The 25,147-nt window shown below is 37.8% G+C and overlaps 1 protein-coding gene across 1 annotated transcript in view; it reads right to left on the bottom strand.

The window, feature by feature from the left end:
• The window catches only part of EIF2S3 (eukaryotic translation initiation factor 2 subunit gamma), a 40,808-nt gene extending 16,160 nt beyond the window's left edge, over positions 1 to 24,648 (bottom strand). The window contains exons 1-4 of the mRNA XM_070944096.1: positions 24,499 to 24,648; positions 18,316 to 18,379; positions 9,391 to 9,518; positions 9,157 to 9,278 (exon numbers count right to left, since the gene is read on the bottom strand). Of these exons, the coding sequence (XP_070800197.1) occupies positions 9,157 to 9,278; positions 9,391 to 9,518; positions 18,316 to 18,379; positions 24,499 to 24,567 (383 nt within the window). The 5' untranslated portion in view covers positions 24,568 to 24,648. The remainder of the gene's footprint in view (positions 1 to 9,156; positions 9,279 to 9,390; positions 9,519 to 18,315; positions 18,380 to 24,498) is intronic.
• Between the last annotated feature and the right edge of the window lie 499 nt (positions 24,649 to 25,147).

Below are 25,147 nucleotides of genomic sequence, written 5' to 3'. Positions count from 1 at the left end.
TTGAACAGAGTATTGTTACCGGGTGAGTGATTGGCCAACTCACAGGTAAGAAGAAAATTTTTTTTTTTAAAGCTTGAAAGAAGTCCCAACGCGTAATTAGCGGCTAATTGGCACTCGGGAATTCAAGTGGAAAAAAAAGAGGAACTTTATAACTAAAGCCCTAAAAAGAACCTTCCACCTGGATTTAAAACTGGACTTGGAAGAAATTAAAAATAAGATAAGAAAAAGAAAACAGAGAAGTATTCTTTAAACAACAAAAGGACTTAATTTGGAGAAGAGGAAGTAACTATTTTTGTGGATTTACAATTAATACTTTGTTGTCAGGGGATTTGTGAATAGGAGAAAGACATCTACTGGTGAAAAGAAAGCATCGCACTAAGTTTATTTAGACCACCTTGGGAAAATACTGAAGGAGTGTTTGTTTAAACAACTGGAGCACGATTTCAAAAGAAGTAAAAAGAACAAAGACTAAAACTGGAATGGTTTAAATCAGTGGTTCTCAACCTTCCCGCCACCCTTTAATACAGTTCCTCATGTTGTGGTGACCCCCAGCTAGGGGTGGATTCTAAACTTTTTTACTACCGGTTCTGTGGGCGTGGCTTATTTTGTGGGCGTGGCTTGGAGGTCATGTGACTGGGTGGGCGTGGCTAGCTGGTCATGTGACCGGATGGCCATGGCTATGTGTATAGGGACTACTGAAAAAAAGCTGAAAAAAGCTGAAAAAGAGCTGAAAAAAGTCATTTCTGACAGATCCTCACACTTTTGACTGGTCCTCACACTTATGACCATCCTCATATTTATGCCCGTGCAGCATTCTTAACAACCATGTCACTCATTTCACAACTGCTTCTCTTCACCATGGTGACAAGACAGGGCAAAAACGCAAAATGTGAGGACAGTCGTAAGTTCGAGGACTGGTCAAAAGTGCGAGGACCAGTCAGAAATAACTTTTTCAGCCCTCTGAGTAGTCCATATGCATAAAAGGATACAGCAATAGAGAGGGATGAAGGAAGGGAAGGGAAATTAGAGTAGGAGGGACGGTAAGAGAGGGAGGAAGAGAGGAGGAGAAGGAGAAAGGAAGAGGAAGTAGGGAGGAGAAGAAGAGGGGGAGGAAGAGAAAGTAAGAAGGAAAGAAAAGAGAGAGGTGGTAGGTTTGAGGAGAAAGATTGCTGTACAATAAAAAAGATGAAAGGGAAGAAAGCCAACCCCAAACAAATATAAAGATATTAAGATAAAGAATGAATTGTTAAACTTTAAAGAATAAAAGAGAACAAATATGAATAAATAACAATAATTAGAAACACACATACAAACATACAATGTATTTTCTTTGAACAGAGTATTTGGCCAATTCACAAATTTAAACAGTGTTTAGTCATTTCAATTAAATTTACAATTTCTATATTTCCTTTTTGCCATATTTATTCCTCATCTATTTTTGTAAAAAACCAATATTACCCTTCATCCTCATCTCTAATCTTAATCAAATTCAATTTTTCCCTTCTATTCTATATTATACCCCTTCCCATTGTCATATAATTTTATATCCATCCTCACATTGGTTAATTATGTAATATTAGTTGTTTAATACAAATTCAACATTTTAATATAAATCAATTAGTTATATAACTATCTTTTTTGTATATTAATCAATATGAACAAGAATATTCCAATTATTTCCATGCAATCCAATTTCTTACAAATCAATTAATTATATTTACCAATAATAATAAACCAAATAATTTCCCCCATATATTCCTCCAAACCACAACTTAACCATTTCTGCTTTCAGAAATATACAATTAATAGTATCTCAATTATTACAATTCCCTAGTTAAATAGAGCTTTTTTTGTGTGTGTTTTAAAATCTTGAACTCTCCTCTTTTTCCCTAAATTTCCCATTGTTTGCACCTACCTTTTTTGGTGAGGAAAAAGAAAAGAAATCTGCCTGCCTAATTTTCAAACGTTGCAGCAACAGCAAAGCAGTTTCAGTTTCGTTTTTCAGGATAGCTAGGGGAAAAAAAATCTGCTCCAGGACTCTTTGCAAGGAAGCAGCAGAGCCCTGAGCAAAACAGCTGAGACAAATCAGCTGAGAGTCGGGAGCCGATCTAATCAAGGGCTAATTAGCCTATGTTGAAGCTCCGCAGGCCAATAAAATTACAAAAAAACACTGAACCATTTGTTAAATTGCTGGCTCGCCCGCCCCTCGCCCACCACTATTTATTGGCAATAAATAGTGGTGCGGAGGGGCGGGGCAAGCCAGCAATTTAACAAACAGTTGGGCTGCACCACTGGCTATAGGGCGGCCCTTTGAAGCCCCGCGGCAAGAATTTAAAGAGTTTTTTTTCCTCTAGCCATCAGCTGGGATTCCGGAGGCAGCAATAGATTGGGAGTGGGTGGGGTAAGCGAACGGCCGGCGATCCAACAGAGCAGAGAGAGAGGGTGAGTGAAGGTGTGGGGGGGCGAGAGAGGGCTTTGGCGACCCCTGTGAAATGGCCGTTCGACCCCCAAAGGGGTCGCGACCCCCAGGTTGAGAACCGCTGGTTTAAATGAATATTTGAATTGGACACTATTTGGAAAGAAAAAAGACATTATATGGACTTGAATTTGAATTATATGCAAACAAAAGTAACAAATTTTAAAATCCTTGCCCTTTAAATTGATAACATGGAAAATTGGGAGGATGAGTATGAGAAACTAAGGGAGATGTTTCAAAAAGATAAGAGAAGCTTTTAAGGGAAATAAAGAAGCAGAGGACTGGTTAGAATGTAAAAAAAGGAAAGAGAAAATATGAATGAGAAGCTAGAGAAGCAAGAAGACAATATTGAAAAGGAAATAATTGAAAATAAAGATATAGATGATTACACTGGGATTGACAGTGAGAGAATAAAAATGGATAGGGGGAATGTCTCTCAAAAAAGAAGAGAAGAGAAGGAAATGGGAAAATATTGAGAGGGAAAATTAAAGGAGTAAAAATTAGAGAAAGGAGGCAGAAAGGGAGATATAAGAAAAAGAAGAAGATAAGAGAATGGGAGAAAGGGAGGAAAATATCAAGAAATGGAATTGTGGAGAGATTAAAAGAAAATGGTTAAAAAGGGATAGCAGAAAGGAAATTAATGTTGATTTAAGAGAAGGATATTAGTAGTAGAAATTGTATATAAAAAGTAATTTAGAAGAAATATATAATTATTGTAAAAGGGATATAAGTAAGGATGAAATGAAATGTGGGTAAGAAAAAAAAAGAAGAAATATGCTGTTTAATATAAAATAGAGAGAAAGATAGGGAGAAAGAGAGGAGGAGTAGGAGAAAGAAAGGGGAAGTAGGGAAGGAGTAGGAGAGGAGGAAAGAAGGAAGTAGGAAGGATAAAAGAAGGGAGGGAGACGGAAGAGAATGAGAAGAAAGATTGCTGTACAATAAAACAGATGAAATGGAAGAAAGGCAACCCGAACACGTTTAAATGTATTAGGATAAAGAATGAATTATTAAAAAAAGAAAAGAGAATAAATATGAGTAAAAGTAGAGAAATTAGAACTTGAGGGTGAATGAAGATGTTGTTTATATAAATAAGCATAGAAATTTATTTTTATTTATTTATTTTATTTTATTTCTATACCGCCCTTGTCCTGCGGGACTCAGCCAGGATAAAACATAGCATATAAAATTTAAAAACATTTTAAAAAACAATTAAATAATTTTGACCCGGATTTAAGATAACCCAATTAAAACCGAATTCAATTAAAAACTGAGAGGATGGGATCAAGCCAGCCCGGCTAGATGGAATAAGTGCGTTTTCAGGGCCCGACGAAAAGTCCGGAGGTCTGATATCGTGCGTATCTCAGGGAGCAGGTCATTCCAGAGGGCAGGTGCTGCCACAGAGAAGGCTTTCCCCCTGGGGGTCGCCAGCCGGCACTGTCTGGCCGACGGCACCCTGAGGAGGCCCTCTCTGTGCGAACGAACCGGTCGGTGGGAGGCTATTGGCGGCAGAAGGCAGTCTCACAAATACCCCGGCCCTAAGCCATGGAGCGCTTTAAAGGTGGTCACCAACACCTTGAAGCGCACCCAGAAGACCACAGGAAGCCAGTGCAGTTCGCGCAGGAGAGGTGTTATATGTGAGCGCCGCGTTGCTCCCATAATCCCCCGCGCGGCCGCATTCTGGACCAACTGCAGCCTCCGGGTGCACCCCAAGGGGAGCCCCATGTAGAGAGCATTGCAGTAGTCCAGGCGGGAAGTGACGAGTGCTTGAGTGACCGTGCGTAGGGAGTCCCGATCCAGAAAGGGACGCAACTGGCGTATCAGGCGAACCTGATAAAAAGCCCCCCTGGCCATGGCCGTCATATGCTCTTCTAAAGACAGCCGTGCATCCAGGAGGACGCCTAAGTTGCGAGCCCTCTCCGTGGGGGTCAGTGATTCGCCCCCAATAGCCAGCGATGGCACCAGCTGGCTATATTGGAACGCCGGAAGCCACAGCCACTCGGTCTTGGAAGGGTTGAGTCGGAGCCTGTTTCTCCCCATCCAGGCCCGCACGGCCTCCAGGCACTGGGACATCACTTCAAGGGCATCGTTGGGGTGGCCTGGGGTGGAGATGTACAGCTGAGTGTCGTCAGCGTACTGATGGAACTCCACCCCAAAGCCACGGATGATCTCACCCAGCGGCTTTACATAAATGTTGAACAGAAGGGGCGAGAGGATCGACCCTTGTGGCACCCCACAAACAAGGCGCCTCGGGGTCGACTGCTGCCCCCATCAACACAGATTGCGACCGGTCAGAGAGGTAGGAGAACTACCGCAGAACGGTGCCCCCCACCCCCAGCCCCTTCAACCGGTGCAACATACCATGGTCGATGGTATCAAAAACCGCTGAGAGATCTAACAGGACCAGGATAGAGAAACAACCCCTATCCCGAGCCCTCCAGAGATCATCCACCAACGCGACCAATGCCGTTTCTGTGCTGTGCCCAGGCTGGAAGCCGGACTGGAGCAGGTCTAGATAGACAGCTAGAAATATTAAGATATGATTAAAAAACAAGGAAAAAGAAGATTTTGGCAGAAATTGTACCTAAGTAAAATGTATTTGGATATGATAAGTTGTATAAGATATGATATGACCAATACTCTGTTCATAAAATATGCGGGTGAATGGGGGGGGGGGGAGAATCAATAAAACTTGATTAAAGATGGTTGGCTTACACGATGAGGAAAAAACAGAAATCACGTGTTATAGACAAGATAGAATTTAGAGGTAAAGAGATTTATCAACAGAATTTAATAAAAAAGGCTTTTTTGGAGTTTTATACAAAGTTATATGCTAAAGATGCAATTCAAGATGCTGATATTGATAGATATTTAAAGATGGAGATTCCTGAATTAACGCTGGAACAGAGAGAGAGATTGAATCAGCCAATAACTTCCGAGGAAATTGTTGGGGCAATTAAACAATTAAAAATAGGTAAGGCTCCGGGAACAGATGGACTAACAGCTGTTTATTATAAACATTTACAATCTGAAATGTTAGAACCACTCAAAATTTTATTTAATAAAATACAAGTAGGAGGAGGAGTACCACCTTCTTGGAAAACAGCCTTTGTCTCACTAATTCCAAAGGAGGACCAAAATTCCATTAAACCTGAGAATTTCAGGCCAATTTCACTTCTGAATACTGATTATAAGATTTTTGCTAAAATATTAGCTAATAGATTAATGCCAGTTATGCAACAAATAATTCACAATGATCAATCAGGGTTTATAAAAGGGAGACAAATGAGATATAATGTTAGACAAATTGTAAACTTACTGGAATATTTGGAAAAAAATAATCAAGTCCCTGCAGCGTTTATATTTTTGGATGCAGAGAAGGCATTTGATCGTTTGAACTGGCAATTTTTGTTCAAAATAATAGAGAAAATGCACTTTGGGGAATATTTTACACAATCAATTAGAGCGATATACCAGCAGCAAACAGCACAAATTATAGTTAATGGAGGTTTAACAGAGGCTTTTAAAATTGAGAAAGGAACAAGGCAGGGGTGTCCTCTGTCCCCACTATTATTTATTTTGACTTTGGAGGTACTATTGAACAAGATACGTGATTCAGAAAAATTGAAGGGTATTATAATTAGACAACAAAATTATAGATTAAGAGCATTTGCAGATGACTTGGTTATTACTTTATCCCAACCTATAGAGTCGGCTCCATATATATTGGATATAATTGATCAATACGGGAAAGTATCAGGATTTAAAGTTAATTCACATAAGACAAAGATGATAGTTAAAAATATGACTTTACTTGAAAGAGATAAACTAGCAAGATTAACAGATTTTGAAATAGTTAAAAAGGTTAAATATCTAGGGGGATACATAGCAGCTTCAAATACAAAATTATACAAAAACAATTATGAGGTTCTTTGGCAGAAGGTACAGAAGGATATGGAAAACTGGAAAAAATTACAGTTGTCTTTATTGGGAAGAATTGCAGCAATTAAAATGAATTTTACCTAGATTTTTATTTTTGTTCCAAATGATACCTGTGCTTAAGAAAGATGAAAATCTGAGAGAATGGCAGAAAGGTGTTAATACTTTTATTTGGGCTGGGAAAAAACCCAGAATAAAAATGAAAATTATACAAGATACACGTGAAAGAGGGGGTCTTAAAATGCCTAATTTAAGATTATATTATGAAGCAGCGGTTTTATCACAAATTAGTGATTGGTTTAATTTAACTGAGGGGAGAATTTTGAATTTAGAAGGTTATGATTTGTTATATGGATGGCATGCCTATTTGTTATATGACAAAAAAGTGGATAAAGTATTTAAGGTTCATATATTAAGAAATGCTTTGTTAAGGGTTTGGAAAAAATATCAATATAAGTTAAATTATAAGATATCTTTATGGGCAAATCCTAGACATGCAATAGAAAATATAAGTATAGAACAAAAACAGGAGGTGATTACCTATAAAGAGCTTCTTATTATGGAAAGGGGGGTAATGTATTTGAAATCTTTAGATATACTGAGAGAAGAAGGTATAATTTATACATGGTTTCAGTACGGTCAACTTCAAGCTAGATGGAAGGAAGATCAAAAAACTGGCTTTGTGCAAAATGAGGAGAATTTGGTAAAACAAATTAGAGATCAAAAACAAATGCATATTAAAAGGTTGTATAATGCTTTATTGGAAATAGATTCTGAGACGGAATTGGTTAAAGACTGTATGATTAAATGGGCACAAAATTTTCAAGAGCCAGTAATGATGGAGACTTGGGAAAAGATTTGGATTAGAAATGTGAAATTTACACAGCACAAAATTTAAGAGAAAATTTTTATAAAATGTTTTATAGATGGCATTTAGATCCTAAAAAATTATCATGTATGTATTCTAATGTGCAAGCTAAATGTTGGAGATGTGACTGTGATGATGCAACTTATTATCATATATGGTGGACTTGTAGAAAAATCAAAGCATTTTGGATAAAGATTTGGTGGGTGATGCAGAATATTCTTAAAAAGAGACTGAAATTTACTCCACAGTTGTTCTTACTGGGTATAACTACGGACTGTACAGTTGCAGAGACTAAATTGATTTTGAACTTGATAACAGCAGCAAGATTGTTGGTAGCACAATACTGGAAGAAGGACTTTTTGCCTACTATTGATGACTGGATATTGAAAGTAACTAATTTAGCTGAAATGGCTAAAATTTCAGCATATCTGAAGGATCACACACAAGAAAGGTACATACAGGACTGGAGAAGATGGATTGATTATATACAAAATAAGTATCAGACCAAAAAATATCAAATAGCTTATGAATGATTTCTTTTATTTGTATAAGCGTTATATAAGTGATATTAGAAGTATTATGTTTAAGAAATAGGATTTTATATATGGGGGGTTAAGAAATTTTTTTATAGGGGTGTTAGTTTAATGATTGGTTATGCAATTTAGCTTATTGTTAAAGGTCAATAGAAATACCTTGTGTTCTGCTCTGGGAAGTCGGGGAGGGGGAGGGAGGGGTTGGGAGGGGGGGTTGTGGGGAAAATGTGTTTGTTTTAAAACTTTTTCAATAAAAAAAAACTTGATTAAAAAAAGATTCTAATAGACAACAGCTTTCACAGATTTAATTTTCCGTAACATTTTAACTAACTTGTTTTTAACTAACATATTGCACTATAAGTATGTTTTGTGTGCATGTGCATGTGTGTGTGATGTACACATGCCCTTTTTTCCCCCTGTGCCATGTATTAACATATTTTATGAGTTTAATAAAACCGATTTGTATTGTCTAGGACCATGATGGCAAATCGGTGGCACGTGGAGCCATATCGGTGGGCATGTGAGCGTTGCCCTAGCTCAGCTCCAGTGCGCATGCAGGCCAGCTGATTTTCGGGCCTTCTGGGCCCACCAGAAGTTGGCAAATGGGCCGTTTCTAGCCTCCGGAGGGGTGGGGAAGGCAGTTTTCACCCTCCCCTGGCTCCAAGAAAGCCTCTGGAACCTGGGGAGGGTGAAAAATGGGCCCACCATGCCATCGCATGCCAAAAGCGTGGGGCGGGGGGGTCACAAGCGCACTCACGGGGCACATTGAATTATGGGTGTGGGCACATGCGCACCCGACCCCCCCCACTCCTCTCGCTTTTGGCACGCGATGGCAAAAAGGTTAGCCATCACTGGTCTAGGGAATATATAAATATATTTTAATTTTTTTCTAATATATGTTTTGTTTCAAATATAAACATTAATGACTTGAGGTATATAACATAATTACAAATAAACAAAACACAAAGGAATTTATGGAAATGTTCAGTTAAGATTATCAATACACTGATTCCATGTCTAATCACTAAAAATAACAAATGAAAATCAGCAACAAAACATTTTTGGTCCTATTGAACTCATGGAGTGCGTTGGAATATTATATGATTAAATACATTATAGTCATTAAATGTTAATTTCATTTTTCTCATGATTCCTATATGATACAGTCATTCTGAAATTATATTTGTTTGAAGGGGTCTATCATAATCAGCAAAAGTTTTTGAAAAGTTTTGAAAAAAAGTCTTCTAGTGAAATCAAAGTTTAACTATGCCTACTTACTTACATATAATTTCACACAAAATTTATGTATAAAAAAACAAATCATGTTGAACTAGACTTGTCACCTGACTAATTTAAAATTGCCTTTGGTCCCAGGAATATCTGTAGGGAATTCATCAGGTGTACTGCTCCCACAGGATCGGTAACATTCTGGTCGAGAACAATTTGGATCATCAAGCTTGTAAATCTGCAGAGAAAAGACAGTAAGTCTTTACCAGCGATCAGCTGAATTTAGATAAAACAAGATGATGGCTCAAATAAAAACGTTTTATTTGATTAGATGTAAAGTAGTGACAAACCTTAGCATTGGCATAGCCCAGCTTGATAGTGATATTTCTTTCCAGTTCATTTTTGAATCTGACTGTGTGAACTCCAGAAATGGCTTTTACTACTGTTGATTTTCCATGAGCTACATGGCCAATTGTACCTAGATTTTAAAAGCAAAAATTGTTATTAATTTCATAAAAATTATCTAAGAAGTGAATGAATTTTATAATCCCCAACATCTATTTAAATATTGAATATATTAATGTTATTAATGTTATGAAAAACTCAACTCATTTTTCTTGTATTGTAATGGACAACAGAACTAGAACGATACAAAATATTGCCTTTCCATAGCAACTGAGATATTAACCAAATTAAATGATTTAATAACAACAAAACATTGTAGGATTTCATTGTACTTCAAGTCTAGCTGTAGCAATATTAACATAAAACATTTTACAGAGCAGAATTTTATGATAGAACTGCAATTAGGAACAAAAAGAAGATATATCATTTAATATACTAATCTAGTAATTCTGAAACTACTCTTATTATATTACATGCATTCATGGAAAAATATTTCAGTGAGCAACATAAACTGATGGCCTGATTTAATACTGTCAGCAATATGTTTATTTACAAGTAACTTCCTTTTAAATATACTTGAGGCAACATCAGTTCTATAATATGATGATCATTTGAATCCAATCTTCCTTCCCATACAGACTGTGCTCCATATAATTGAATTATTTTCAGTGTAGCAAGATTAACTAGAACAGAGCATGGAATGAGATGAATTTTCTCTTCTCTTCCTCTCTCCCTGGCACACACAAACACACACACACACACACACACACACACCCCACACACAGAGACTAAGACATTTCTTAGAAGTTCAAAGAAAGGACCAGAAAGGTATAGAAAAGATAGAAATCAAATGAAGATTCCTACTGAAAATGCAATACAATTCAGGAATCAAATTATAACTCTTTGGGGGGGAAGTTGTGATGATGGAAACCATTTAGACTTACAAATTAAAATGAATTCCAGACTATTTAGATGGTGAATTAAAGAAACTGAACAAAGTCAAGCCATAAAACATTATACATCCTAGAACAGGGGTCCTCAAACTACGGCCCGGATACAGCCCGCCAAAGCCATTGATCCGGCCCAAGCAGGACCATGAGGTGGCCCCGCCCACATAGCCCCGCCCACCTACTGGCCCACTCCCTTCGGGCGAGCGCACAACTTACCTTCGTGAGCTCCACGGGCTGGAACTGCAAGGTAAGGCCAACAGTTTTGGCCTGCAGAGTGCTACTGGAGGTCAGGGGAGGCCAAAAACGAGGCACATGGATGCCCCGGGAGGTCTCTGCACGCCCCATTTTTGGCCTGCAATGTGCTACTGGAGGTGGGGGAGGCAAAAAATGGGGCATGTGGACATCCCGGGAGGCCTCTGCTCACCCCATTTTTTTTTTTTATTTTTTTTTAATTTGATTTATATGCCGCCCTTCTCCGGAGACTCAGGGCGGCTTACAATGTGCTCAGCAATAGCCTTCATACTTTTGTATATTTTATACAAAGTCAGCTTATTGCCCCCACAAACTGGGTCCTCATTTAACCTACCTTAGAAAGGATGGAAGGCTGAGTCAACCTTGAGCCTTGGAGAGATTCGAACCAGCAGTAAATTGCAGGCAGCTGTGTTAATAACAGGGTGCTTTAAACCACTGTAGTACCAAGGCTCACTTTTTGACCGGCAGAGTGTTACTGCCAGCAAAAACAGGCCCGTTTTTGGCCTCCCCCACCTCCAGTAGCACTCTGCAGGCCAAAAAAGGGCACACCGAGGCCTCTTGGGGCGTTCGCACGCCCCGTTTTTTACCTCCCCTGCCTCCAGTAGACAGAAGGAATGAGAGAGAGAGAGAGACAGAGAGAGATAGAGAAAGAGAGAATTGTTGATTGTAAACTCCTGGGGGCTGAGAAGAATTGCTGCAAACTGAGTTTCCTGAAGCAGACCACTAGACTCTTAAACAACTTAAAAAATGATCTAGTAAAAAGAAAAGTCAACCAAAAGAGGAACATGCAAATAAAACACCCCCAGGAGCAAAACAAATTAAAGTTTAATTTGTGTGTATTGTTTAATGGAGTGCTAAATTGGCCATGCCCACCCAGTCACTTGACCGCCTAGCCACGCCCACCCAGCCGGTCCAGCCCCCCAACAGTATGAAGGACCGTGAATTGGCCCCTTATTTAAAAAGTTTGAAGACCCCGTCCTAGAAAAAAGAAGTTTCAAAAAGTTTTATGTAAAACCTCTACTAACAGATACTTATATCAACTCAGATTAGAACTGATTAAAAACAACCAGTGGAATTATGATTTGTGATCCAACTAAACCTGGGTGTCAAACTTGTAGCCCGCGGGCCAGATGCATCACTCCTGTTTTAGTAAAGAAAAAAAAAGTTGTGATATGTCACATGACAACGTGACAACACGAGTTTGACATTCCTGAACTAAATAATATAGAGGGTACCTACAGAGCTATAGTACATGCACTTATGTCTTATAGGCTCACATTTTAGGTTAAACTTTAAATAAACAAATGAATAAAAACATATAATATTTTCTTTTTCTTTTTTTTTTAAATAAATTTTATTAATTTTTCCAAGTTAAAATCCACATAAGACAAAAACATTGATTATACATAAAAACAAAAACCATACATTCCCCTCCCTCCCTCCCCCATTCATAACACTAAATATACAAACACGTCTATCCCGGCAGATAATATTCCTGCCTTCATTAATAAATAATTATGCCCACAACACAGAATAAAGTAAAAAATCCCCAAATATGGTTTTCATACAATTATCTTTCAATCCAGATAAATATATCTCTCCTCATATTGACTTAGGCCCTCACTTCATCTCAATCCTTTTATTCAACCACCAATACCAACTGTCCCAACTTTAAAAAAATGCAGAATCATCTTTTTCTTTCAACATATATGTCATTCTGTCCACCTCAGCGCACTCTAATACTTTATTTATAATTTGGGCACTAGCTGGTATCTCTTTTTCTTTCCACTGTTGGGCGAACGCTATTCTAGCTGCAACTAAAATATGTAGAGTGAGATAATAATAATAATAATAATAATAATAATAATAATAATAATAATAATAATTTTATTTCTATACCGCCCTTCTCCCGAAGGACTCAGGGCGGTGTACAGCCTAATTAAAAACAGAATAAACATCAATTTAAAATAATTTAAAAATATTAAATAAATTTGGCTTAATTTAAAACCCCAAAAATTTAAAACATCCAATTTAAAATTATATTGCTAACCCAGCCTGGCGAAACAATAGGGTCTTGAGTGCGCAGCGAAATACCATTTTTTCTTACTCAGCCCCTCTGGGCGAATACCTAGTAAATATATCTCAGGTTTCCATTGGAGGTCCACATTAGTAATTTCCTTAATCCAATTCCTAATCCTTCTCCAATACTTCTTTGCCATTATACAAGTCCACTATTGATGGAAATACGTACCTTTGGTTTTCCCACATTTCCCACATAACTCTGATGCTCCCGGAAACATTTTAGCAATTCTTGCTGGTGGGAGGTGCCACCTATTCAACATTTTATATACATTTTCCTTGAAAGACATTGCCGTAGTCATTTTAATATTTCCCCCCCCCACATTTGTTGCCATTTTTCTAAAGGAATCGAGTATCCAAAATTCCTCCCCCAGGCAATCATGGTATCTTTTACAACCTCCTCTCCTATTATTTGCTCAAGCAATTGTGCATATATTTTGGTTATGTATTTATGGTCCTCTCCCAATAATATTTTATCAAAACTCTGTTCCATCACATATATCCCATAATTATCTCTCTCTCCTGTAACGAGATTGAACTGTAGCGTAGATCCACCAATCTAGCCTGATTCCTTTGTCAGCCAAATCTTCCCTAGCTCTTAATATCCCTTGAGCATCCACAAGATCTTTATATCTAAAAATTTTATCCTGTTTAAGAGCTGTTGGGTATGTCGTCGCTTCTATGAGAACCAGGTTAGAATCTTAGTATAGAATTTTCCTCTAAATATATTCCAGGTTTCCAGTAATATTCGCCTTAGGTAATATCTCTTAAAATACTTTTATACTTTAAATACTATTGCGCTTTCTCTCTGCCTAACAGTGCATTCCAGCCATGTTATAGGCCGTGCCCTTCTAAATCTAATAAAGACCTCCTCTTCAATAACACCCAATCCTTCATCTAGGCCAGCAGTGAAGCTCGATAATATAGTTCCCAGCAGGAGAGGCCGAAGCCCCCCCCCTTCTATGTTCTTGTAGCATTTTGAGCTTTACCCTAGGCCTTTTCCCCTGCCAAATAAATTTCAGCACGACTCGATCCAGACCTTTAAAAAACCTTTTATCTAGCCTCGCCGGAGCTGATTGAGATAAAAATAGCCATTTAGGCAAAATATGTGTCTTAATTGCTGCTATCCGTCCCATCAAAGACAATTGTAAATTTTTCCAATTCTCCAGGTCTCTTACAGTCTGATCATATAATTTAACAAAATTATCTTCCTTAATTGTAGAGCACCTGGCTGTTAGCCAAATTCCTAGATATTTAATTTTATTTACAATTTGAATATCCAATCTAGATTCTAATATATCCTTCTGCATTTTTGGAATATTTTTTACCAATATCTTGGTTTTATCCTTATTCATTTTTAACCCAGCCTCTCTACCATATCTTCTATCATCTCTATCAACTCTGGGCCCAACTATAGAGGGTCTTCTACAATGAAGACAAGGTCGTCCGCGAATGCCTGTATTTTAAATTCCTGCCTTCGTACTTTAAGTCCTTTAATTGCTGGGTTATTCCTAATTTTCCTGAGGAGAGGTTCCAGTGTCAGAATAAATAAAAGCGGGGAAAGCGGGCAACCTTGTCTCGTACCCCTACTGATTATAACCTCCTTTGTTTTTTCCCCATTAATTAAAACCCATGCCACCTGGGAAGAGTAAATTGTTTGTATCGCCTGTGTAAACTTTTCGCCAAATTCCATTTTACGAAGCTGGGATAACATAAATTCCCAACTCATGCTGTCAAATGCTTTATAAACATCTAAAAAGAGAAGTGCCATCTGTTTGTCCGAATGGTGTTCATAATACTTAAGAGCATTTAATAGCACTCTCAGATTATCTCTCAACAATCTATGCGGTAAGAAACCATTCTGGTCTCTATGTACGAACTGATTTTAAAAAACTTGTAGTCTAGGATGGATGCAAACAATTTATAATCAGCATGAGCAAGGCTATTGGTCTATAATTCTTAATATAGGTCGTATTGGCCCCTTCCTTAGGAAGGAGAGAGATATCCGTCTCTTCCCAAGACTTTGGTATTCGTCCATCATTCAACACTTAGTTAAAGACATCACGCAAGTGGGTCCCGATCACTTCCCAAATTACATTATACACCTCTACAGGCAGTCCATCTGTTCCAGGGGTTTTACCACTCTTCTGTTTTTTCAGACTTTCCTCTATTTTCCCCTCTGAGATATTTCTGTTTAGCATATCATCTGATCTGGTACCCTTGGCAAATTCTCTAGGAAACTGAATTGCTTTCGACTAGTGTCTTCTCTTTGATATAACTCCTGAAAAAATTCATACGCCACTTCTTTCCCCCCCCCCCAGTACTGGCCACTAAATGACCCGATTTATCCCTTAACCATTTAATCTTTCTGCTTTCTAGTTTCTTTTTCAATCTGCTTGACAACCATCTTCCCGCTTTATTGGCATATTCAAAATATTTTTGCTTTGCTCTCCGGATTTTTTGCACTAACTCAGCTTGGTCCAATAAATTCATATGGTGCCTCGCCAATCCTCTTGCTTCTTTCACTATCTTATCTGTTGGTTCCTTTTGTAATCTCATTTCCATTTCTCCAACTTGTCTGCCCACTCTAGTCTTTCCTGCTTATCTTCCTTCCATTTTTTGGCCATATATTTAATCACGACCCCTCTCACCACTGCCTTAGCCGTGTCCCATATTATTTGTAAAGATGTATCCTCTCGTCTATTTTCCTGGAAGAAAAGAGCCAGCTCCTGTTTTAACAACTCCACAAAATCCTTATCCTTGCCCAATTCTGCCCTCATCATCCATCGTCCTCTGCTGCGCTCTCCTTTCCAGGCAAGCATTAAAGGGTTGTGATCTGCCCAATCATTCCCTAAAATTTCAACCTCCCGTACCATTTCTCCTAATTCCAACGACATCCATATCATATCAATGCGGGACCATGATTTATGCCTGGGAGAGAAAAAGTTAAACTGTTCCCTTGTCGGATAAAAGTTCCGCCACATATCCTGTAGTCCAAATTCTTCCCTTAATTGGTTCCAAATTGCCGGCAACGTCTTCCTACCTTTCTTTTTCACTCCCCCCCCCACTTTTTCAGATTTATAATCCTTCTCTCTATCCATTATAGCATTAAAATCCCCCATAATACAAATGTGTTCATATTCTAATTCTACCAATTTTTTATATACTCTTTTATAGAACTTCCTTTGATTACTATTAGGGGCGTAAATACCCACCAGCAAGATACGTCTACCATACATTGTTACTTCGACCATTAACAATCTTCCCTCTTCATCTGAGTATATTTTTTTAGATTCTATATAAGTTTGAACATAAATTGTCACACCCCGCTTCTTTTGGTTCGCCAGAGATACGTATAACTCACCCAATCGTGAACATCTTAATATATCCATGTGTTTCTTCCTAATGTGGACCTCCTGGAGACATATTATACCAGTTTTTAATTTTTGTAATTTTGAAAAGATCCTATTTCGTTTTATTGGAGCATTTAGTCCATTAATATTAATCGAAATCAAATTTCCACACTTCGCTGTGGCTTTCGCTTTTGTTGTTTGTCTTGTTTCTTGTCGGGTTCCTGGGATTTCATCTTCACTTATATCACTCTTTCCTCCTTTCGTTGTCTCTTTCAGTTTCCCGCTCTTTTCCGTTCTGTGACTCTTCTGGTTCTCGCAATTCTTTTGTTCCAGTTCTTCTTCATTACCGGGTTCACTTGCATTAAACTGGTTTTCATAGAAATCGTGTGCATCTCGAAAGTTCTCAATCTTCACTCTCTTTTCCTGCCGCGTCATCATCAATCCCTCTGGGAGCAACCACCGATAAGGAACCCTATATTTCCTTAATTGTTCTGTCAAGAACGGGTATTTCTGTCTTTGCTCACGAACACGTCGCGGGACCTGCTTTAATATCACAATTTCTCAGTCCTTATAAGTAATCTTTTGATCCCTAGTGCTCTGATATAATTCTTCTCTTAACGATTTTTTACTAAATTGGACGTGTATTTCACGAGGTAATTTATTCCGCCTGGTATAATTTGTATAGACTTGGTAGACCTCGTCTATACCACTCTGTACCAATTCCTTCTCTCTGCCAAGCGCACCAGCTACCATTTCCCCGATTATATCTTCATTGCTCGTCTTTTGCTTCCGTCACATTCTGAAATCTAAGATAGAAGGCAGCACGATCCATCTCCCCTTCCAATTCTCAATTTACTTGCATTAATCGTGCTTCACATCTGTCCATTTTATTCTCTGATTTTTCCACTTTTGTTTCTACTTGGTCAAATCTTTGTTCATGAGCCACTAATATTTCTTGAACTTCCTCATATTTTGAGTGGATGTGCATGATTTCCTGTTTGATACTTGCCATTTCCTCCTGCACATCTTCAAACTTTTTCATTGTTTGTTCCTGATTCTTTGTAATAGTGTTTTGTATCATCTAGCATATTTTGAAGTTCCTGTCCTCCGACCCCCTTTTCCAGGAGTCTTACATCATCTGCCGATCCTCTTAGTGCTGGAGATGTCGCCGTGTGGGTAGGCACCATTGAAAGGGTTAAGACTTTCTTCTTCGTCACTGTTGACATAATGGCAAGCTTCCACCGCCTACCCCACTCTTACATGCATTGGCTCTTTATCCAAAAGGATTACAAAGTAGTTTCAGAGTCAAGAGCCAGAAATCCAATTTTCTACTCAATTCAATCCCCAAGAACCAGAAATTGAGGGCAATGTCTGAAAGTGAATCAGCCAAAAAACAAAACAAAAAACTTTCCCCTCTTTTCTTGCACAGTAAATTTCCAAGCCACCACAAGGTGGTGCTATTGCCTCAGTCTCAGTTAGATCAGCTCTTCCTACCTCTTGTCCCAGCGAAGCTCTTACTATTCAGCACTTCCGGAGAAACTCAAAAATGCAAGTTACAATGGCTCCTTACTCACTATCAAGCCCAGGTAAGTCCAGCTAAGTCTGATTCAATAATATAGAAAGTCCCAGGATTTTCCACAAAACACTTCAGTCACAGCACTCTTGAAAACACCCACGCCGATCTTCTCAAAAGGCAATCTTAACAAGTACAGCTTCTGCCGCCGCTTAATCACTCCAGCCTGTCAGTCGATTTGCCGCTTTCAATGGAGCCTCCCACGCTCCCTCTCGTCGGCTTTCCCTTGTACACATACCTCTCCAAGCAGTCCGATCCCAGCATTGGTTCCTCCGCTTCACTTATCTCTGTGGTGTGGGCAAATCTTCTTCCACTGGGCGCGAGCCTGGCTTCGGGGCTACCATCTGGAGCCCTCTTCTTCCGCTGGCATCCCAAGGAGGGATTTCCCTTCGCAAACCCCCGATTGCACTTCGGTTGGCTCGCTAGAGCTTCCCCTCTTCTATACCCACCCCAATGAGGTGGGCAGTGGCCAATTCACGCCGCTCGGCGGGTAAAATCCAGCTAAGGGACCAGGAGCGATCCACCTTAGCTGTAGTCGCCAGTGATGTCACGCCTGGAAGTCATATAGTATTTTCTAACAGCTCCTATTGAGGCATTGCACAATGAATAGTACGCAATTAATACCACTCAGCAACTTCTAGCTATAATTTGTTATATTCTTACCTATATTAATTGTAGCTTGTCTACTGATGACTTCTGGTGACAGAGGGGTTAATTTTGTAACATCCTGCAAAGAACAGATTATTAGTGAATTCCAGAGCATTAAAGAGCAAAATGCATAAAGGATTTTTTGTTGTTTCCATGTAAAAAAGCAGAAGTCCCAAGACCAGGTTTTACTATTCAAGTAAAATTGTACTTTAGACCAGGGTGGATAAAAATAAATGATTTTTTTTAAAAAATCGGATTTTTTTTAATTTAAATTGGATTTTTTTAAATGAAATGCTTTTTGAAGAAAATATATTACCATCCAAAGGTTATTCCATCATGAAATAAAGATTAGTTTTTTAATTATGTAGAATAAGGCTGCATATGTTTAATTTTTTTGGTAAATAAATTCCATTAATCCATTCACAATGTCATGCTCTTCCAGAAGTTTTTATAAAATTATTGGGCAGTTTCTCTGCCTACAAGATATTATCACAGATGCTTGGTTTACTTTTGCAGTTCTCAAAACTGAATTTGACTCAGCAGAGATCACATGCCTCTTCTTCACAGCAAAAATGTTATAACATGAACAGAGTTGAGAAAAAGACCTTAATCCTATTGTTGTACAAACCTATGAATACAGAATCAACCCCTTCAGTGCTAAGTTTCAAGAAGTTCAGTGAATAGAATGGAAACAATATTTTTCTGATTGTTTGGAGTGGAATAGATCTGCACAAGAAGAAAGTGAAACTAAGTGTGAGGAGGAAGGGGCAAGCAGACAAGCAGTACAAAATGAAAGTGAAACTTTCTGAGCACAATACTGCACAGCCACAGACAGACAAGTCTTTGGATCTTTTTGTGTGTATGACCTGGTTTATCACATTCTTTCCTTGGAGGAAAAAACCTATAATGGCAGCAGGCCGTAAAAGAGACCCAGTTTGGCAATATTTTAATGAAGTTCCTTTACCTGTCGGTAAGGCAGGCATCCGTACAAACTGCAAACACTGCAAGAAAGAAATGCAAGGCCTGGTGGCCCGAATGAGGCAACATCATGAGAAGTGCTGTGATGAAGATGACCAAAGAAACACATTTGAACAGGCAGGATCTTCAGGTTGGTAAACATTTTTATTGAATCATATTTCTAAAGACTGCCTTGAACTGTCATGTTTGAGCAAAATTATATTTCTTATTATTACTGCATGTTACTGTCATTTGGTACAGTTATGAAGAAAAGCAAATATTCCTTTTGGGGCAGTGCTGTGTACAATAAGCAGAAATTGTATAAACAATAAAATAACAGCATTGACTTTTTTGTTTAGGGGAATTCATGGATTCTGGAAACTATCCACCTTCAAGATCACCATCCTCCTGTTCTACAGTTTCAGAGTTATCCATCCAGGATAGTGCTTCATTAGCATCATCATCATCAGACACCCACAGCCACATATCACTATCACCTAAACGAAAGAAAAAACCCTTCCCTCCTGGAACCACCATAGATAAGTTTGTGATTAAAAACTAGCAGATTAGAAAGAGTTAATTGATGAAAAAAATGCCCAGTTTGTTTATGCAACGAACTCTTCTTTCCGTCTGACTGAGAACCCACATTTCATTAATATGGTTCAGTCACCGAGACCACAATACAGTCCACCCAGCAGAGCAGATGTTGCAGGGAAACTGCTGGATAAAATGTATGACAGAGAAATGGAGCAATGTGCAACAGCTCTGGAGGGTAGAATTGTTAACCTAAGTATTGATGGGTGGAGTAATGTCCGCAATGATCCTATTGTATGTGCTTGTATAACAATAGAAGAAGGGAAAGTCTTCCTTGCACAAACAATTGATACGTCAGGAAATGCACACACAGCAGAATACTTACAAGAAGTGGCAGTAAAAGCTATAATAACATGTGAACAAAAATTCAAGTGTCTAGTACGCAGTTTGGTCACAGACAATGCTGCAAATGTATCCAAGATGAGAAGAAATTTAGAAGAGCAGGAAGGGAATACAAAGCTAATAACATATGGTTGCAGTGCTCATTTGCTGCACCTCTTAGCCAAAGACTTAAGTGTTACAGAAATAAAGACTAATGTTGTTGAAATTGCTAAATACTTCCGTACCAATCATTTTGCTGCAGCAGCTCTGAAAAGGATGGGTGGAACCAAGCTAACGCTCCCACAAGATGTTAGATGGAACTCTGTGGTGGACTGTTTTGAGCAGTATATCAAGAACTGGCCTATTCTGATGACAGTTTGTCAAGAAAATCGAGATAAAATAGATGGCACTGTCATGGCCAAAATCCTCAACATTGGGCTTAAGAGAAATGTTGAACATATGCTGAGCATCCTGAAACCCATCTCTGAAGCTTTAAACAAAATACAGAAAAATAGCTGTTTTATTGCTGATGCTGTTGAAATTTGGAAGGAACTGAGTGAACACTTAAAAACAGAACTATACATGGACAGAATTAAATTACAAGCATTAAAAAAACGAATGGGACAAGTACTGTCTCCAGTTCATTTTTTGGCAAATATTGTCAATATTCAGTATCAGGGTCAAAACCTAAGTGCTGAGGAAGAGGAGTTAGCTATGACATGGGTATCCAGCAATCATCCATCTGTAATGCCAACTATAATAAACTTCAAAGCTAAGGGGGAACCATTCAAGAAATATATGTTTGCTGAAGATATTTTAAAGAAAGTCACACCAGTGAACTGGTGGAAGTCACTTAAGCACTTGGATTTAGAGACTGTTCAAGTAATGATTTCATTTTTAACAGCAGTAGCTTCTTCTGCAGGTGTTGAAAGAATATTCTCTTCCTTTGGACTCATTCATTCTAAATTGAGAAATCGTTTGGGACCCGATAAAGCAGGAAAGCTTGTTTTTTTTTTCCAGATTATGAACAAAGAAAAAGATGAAGATGACGAGTGAGCTACAGAGGACAGTATTTAAGTTTTTCATGTGTAGGCTGGGCTGACAGTCTAAGTTTCTTAAAATATATATATTTTGTTTAGCCAAATTAGTTAACAAACATGGATGTTTGTTTAAGCAAATAACATATGCTGTAATGTTATTGTTTCAGTTGAATAAATCTATTTAAATTGTTATTATTAAGGTAATGATTATTTTTCTCCTTCCTAAATACAACAGAAAAGTTGTCCAAATATGAATGATTAACCTATTAAACGGGGATAAAAAAACTAATATGAAAAGTTGTTATTCTAAAAATCTTCATCTACTTGCATATTTTTTTTTTTTTTTTAATTTGATTTATATGCCGCCCTTCTCCGGAGACTCAGGGCGGCTTACAATGTGTTAAGCAATAGCCTTCATTCTTTTGTATATTTTTATACAAAGTCAGCTTATTGCCCCCACAAACTGGGTCCTCATTTCACCTACCTTAGAAAGGATGGAAGGCTGAGTCAACCTTGAGCCTTGGAGAGATTCGAACCAGCAGAAATTGCAGGCAGCTATGTTAATAACAGGGTGCATTAACCACTGTACCATCAAGGCTCTATATTAAAGTTATATCAGCAAGAATTAGTCTTTATGTAGAAAACTATGATTTAAATCAAGCCTTACTGACTAGTGATTTAAATCGTGATTTAAATCAGTTTGATTTAAATCAAATCCACCATGCTTTAGATACTTGCTCTACTAAGAATTCTACACATAGTTTAAGATTATTTTGCAACCAAATAAAATTGAATTCTAATATACCACTTTTCCCTCCACTGTTTTTAGCGCGATGAGTTTTTTTTTAAATGTGGTTTGAAATAATGTTTAAAAAGTAGTTATATAAATTATGCTGTTTATGTCATAAAACATTTTATCTTATCTTATAATTATCCTATAAACATGATAATTAGCTATAAAGCTTGTGCACAATACAAAGTCCTCAAATTGATGTCCTGTGATTCAAAATTGAATTTACTTTATCAAAATATTGTTTTTCATATCTACTGGACAACATCTATAATCTTGCAGAATGGATCTTTTGCATTGGCATTGTAAAAAATTTATACATTGACAGAAATATTGAGAAAATTGTTTTTTAAAGATACCATGTGTATACTGAATACATGCCAACTTTTTGGAATTTAATATGTTTAGAACAAAGATGAATTTTGTGCTCTAATAATAACAAAAGAAATATCCTTAGAAGATGGGAAAATACTATAATTCAAGACATAAAGAATGGAATTTCAGAGTTGTTACCAACTTTTGAGAAAATTGTATGTGGTTAATCAGGAAAATGACCTATCTTTCCCTTTGGAAACCCTTTTGAACAGGCTTGGTCAATATTAAAAAGCTTTTAATGTTGAGTTTTTATTTTAAAGATTTACAAAATTAGTTGGGATATAATTTTAATTACAGTTTGTGTCTTCTGCGTATTATTTTCTTGTGTAAAGTTTTTCTTTGCTTTTGTTTTTCTACACTGTAAATTGTTTTTATTTTACACTATTTTATGTATGTTTAAAAATGAATCAATTAAAGTATATAGTTTTTGGAAAAAACAAAGAGCTAGTGTTTCTTTATATTTATCCTAACAAGTTCCTTATGTAAAATTAACATTGTCCTATTTTTCAAGGAGGAAAAGTGAAAAAAGTTTACTTATTTATCATAAGATCACAACCACAGTTGCAAACAACAAATACATCACGCTGCCAAACATGCAATGTAACTGGGTAGCATATTCTCTCTGTGTAAGAATTCCAAACAATTTTATATGCCACAAATATCTAAAAAAAATATCAAAATCACACTATGCAATGAAAGCCACAGCTTGTTTTACTTTTCCAACAAGACCAATGACAGCTAGCTTCTCTTTTAAAGATGGCAACAGCTCTTGCAAGTAATTAAGAGGCAATTCCTTAAACTATGCTTTATTATTTCACAGATTAAGAGACATTCCTTACACCATGCTTTATTATAATGTGTTTCATTTAGCATATAAGCCTAATGTTTGTAGCTTATAGTATCTGGTTCAAGATTCAATTTATGTAAAACCTACCAACTTGTTCAATGATCTACAAATAAAATCTGACTAGTTACAATGTGAAACCCTATCACAATGAAGCTGGTTTGGTTTTAACAGTGCTTTGCAAAACTGTTCTTTCATTACCCCAAACCGCTTATCAGAAAGTATTATCAGACTTTGACAACTGGTCATAAATCCCTTCTTTTCACACCATTGTAACTTCAAAAGAGAATGAATGGTCTTAAGCTGAGGGCTATCCATATTATAAAAATACTGATTTATTAAATTTATAGGCAACTCGCTAACAGTGAGTTGGGCTGGATATAAATTTAATAAATCAAAATAAAATATAACTGAATGAGTTTTATGTCATTTCAACAAATTATCATTGCAAATTTTATTCAATTTCATCATAAAATTATAGATTTTTGAATATATTTTAGTACACGACAATTTAAATGTGTTTGTTGCAATGGGTAATGAGTTAATGCATCCTTACTCAAAGACTTACCCAATTTATTGTCAAATGCTAAGTAAATATATATTTCCAAAATGAAATGAAAACCATGCTGACAATTTTTCATAATTATCATTAGTAGCATTGAAGATCGCAGCTATTACTGGTATACTTAAGGCCAGGTGTGGGTTGGGAATGTACTACCATTCTAACTTTATAGTATTGTGTGACTTTTTATGCAAACCTGACCGAACATAACTAAAGCATAACCTAGTACTGTACAGTATGCAATGGGAACTCAGCTCCTCTCTGTTCTACCCTGTATTGATTGCGCTACAGAATGAAGCAGAAAGAGAGGGAAATATTCTCTCTGAACACAACCATATATCGTCGGAATTCAATTATCGATAGAGATCACGTTTCTTTCGCTGGAACCAGCTTGTAAGGGTAAGATGTCACTCTGCCTGGCATTATGGCTTTGTACTTTCGTACTAAATGAAGTAACATTGTTGTATGTAGGGAAGAAGAAGCGTGAGAACATTTGGGAGATTTCTTTCCCACCGTCATAAAGCCTTTCCTTCCCATTCTAACTACCCTTTGAGAGGAACGAAAAAGCAGAAGACAAGCAAGGCAAGGCAGATTTTCTGAACTCCCGACCATCACCCAGCCTTCGAGTACCGGGCAAAAAACCAGCATAGGGCAACCATTGGAATGCTGCACTCCTTAGCTGACGTGTCTTCCTTACTCCGAATTCCCTTCTTACCAAAGTAGTCAAGTCTTGCCGGGAAAGATGCGGCTGCCCCAGTGTCACTCCCGCTTCGGTCCCCGCCATCTTGCCTGAAAGGAAGTTAGAAGACCGCCGAGTCTGCCTGACCTTTCCCTACAGAACCCACTAATTTCAGGGGCACGCAGCTTACTCCCAGACGATGCTACAAAATATCTAGGAACAGAGTTACATCTTGCCGCCTTGCTTTGTCCAGGGAGAAGTTTGGAAAGAATTCGAGGTTGGGTCAGGCAATATGGTGGACTGCTCAAGAAGGACCCCGGGCCTGGCTGATGCAACCGGTGTGTAAGGAAAGGCATATAGCGGCAGAGCACGTTTTCTTCGGCTGGCTGCCGAATGGGTGGTGCTGTTGGCCGTAAGTTTACGACCAAACCGGAAGTATCTTTGCTTAGGGATGTCTCGTTAGAGCTCTACTGTAATTTTTCCTAATACCATTCTACCTCAGTGGTGCTAAATGTCTATGTAAAGAGACTCTGTAAATTGCAGAAATTCACTACCATACCTTTGATACCGATTTTGCTCAGAGTTCATTGGTGTGTGCCTATTGCTAATTTGGCCCGAGCTTCTAACTTGGTGTGTGGTCCTTAATCATCATTATTCTAAACCTGTATTAGCTTAATCATACTTT

Source organism: Pituophis catenifer, unplaced genomic scaffold (genome assembly GCF_029215685.1).
Source record: "Pituophis catenifer annectens isolate HBS135680 unplaced genomic scaffold, rPitCat1.0.hap2 SCAF_4, whole genome shotgun sequence".
Taxonomy (NCBI): domain Eukaryota; kingdom Metazoa; phylum Chordata; class Lepidosauria; order Squamata; family Colubridae; genus Pituophis; species Pituophis catenifer.
This window is presented reverse-complemented; position numbering and strand designations above follow the sequence as displayed.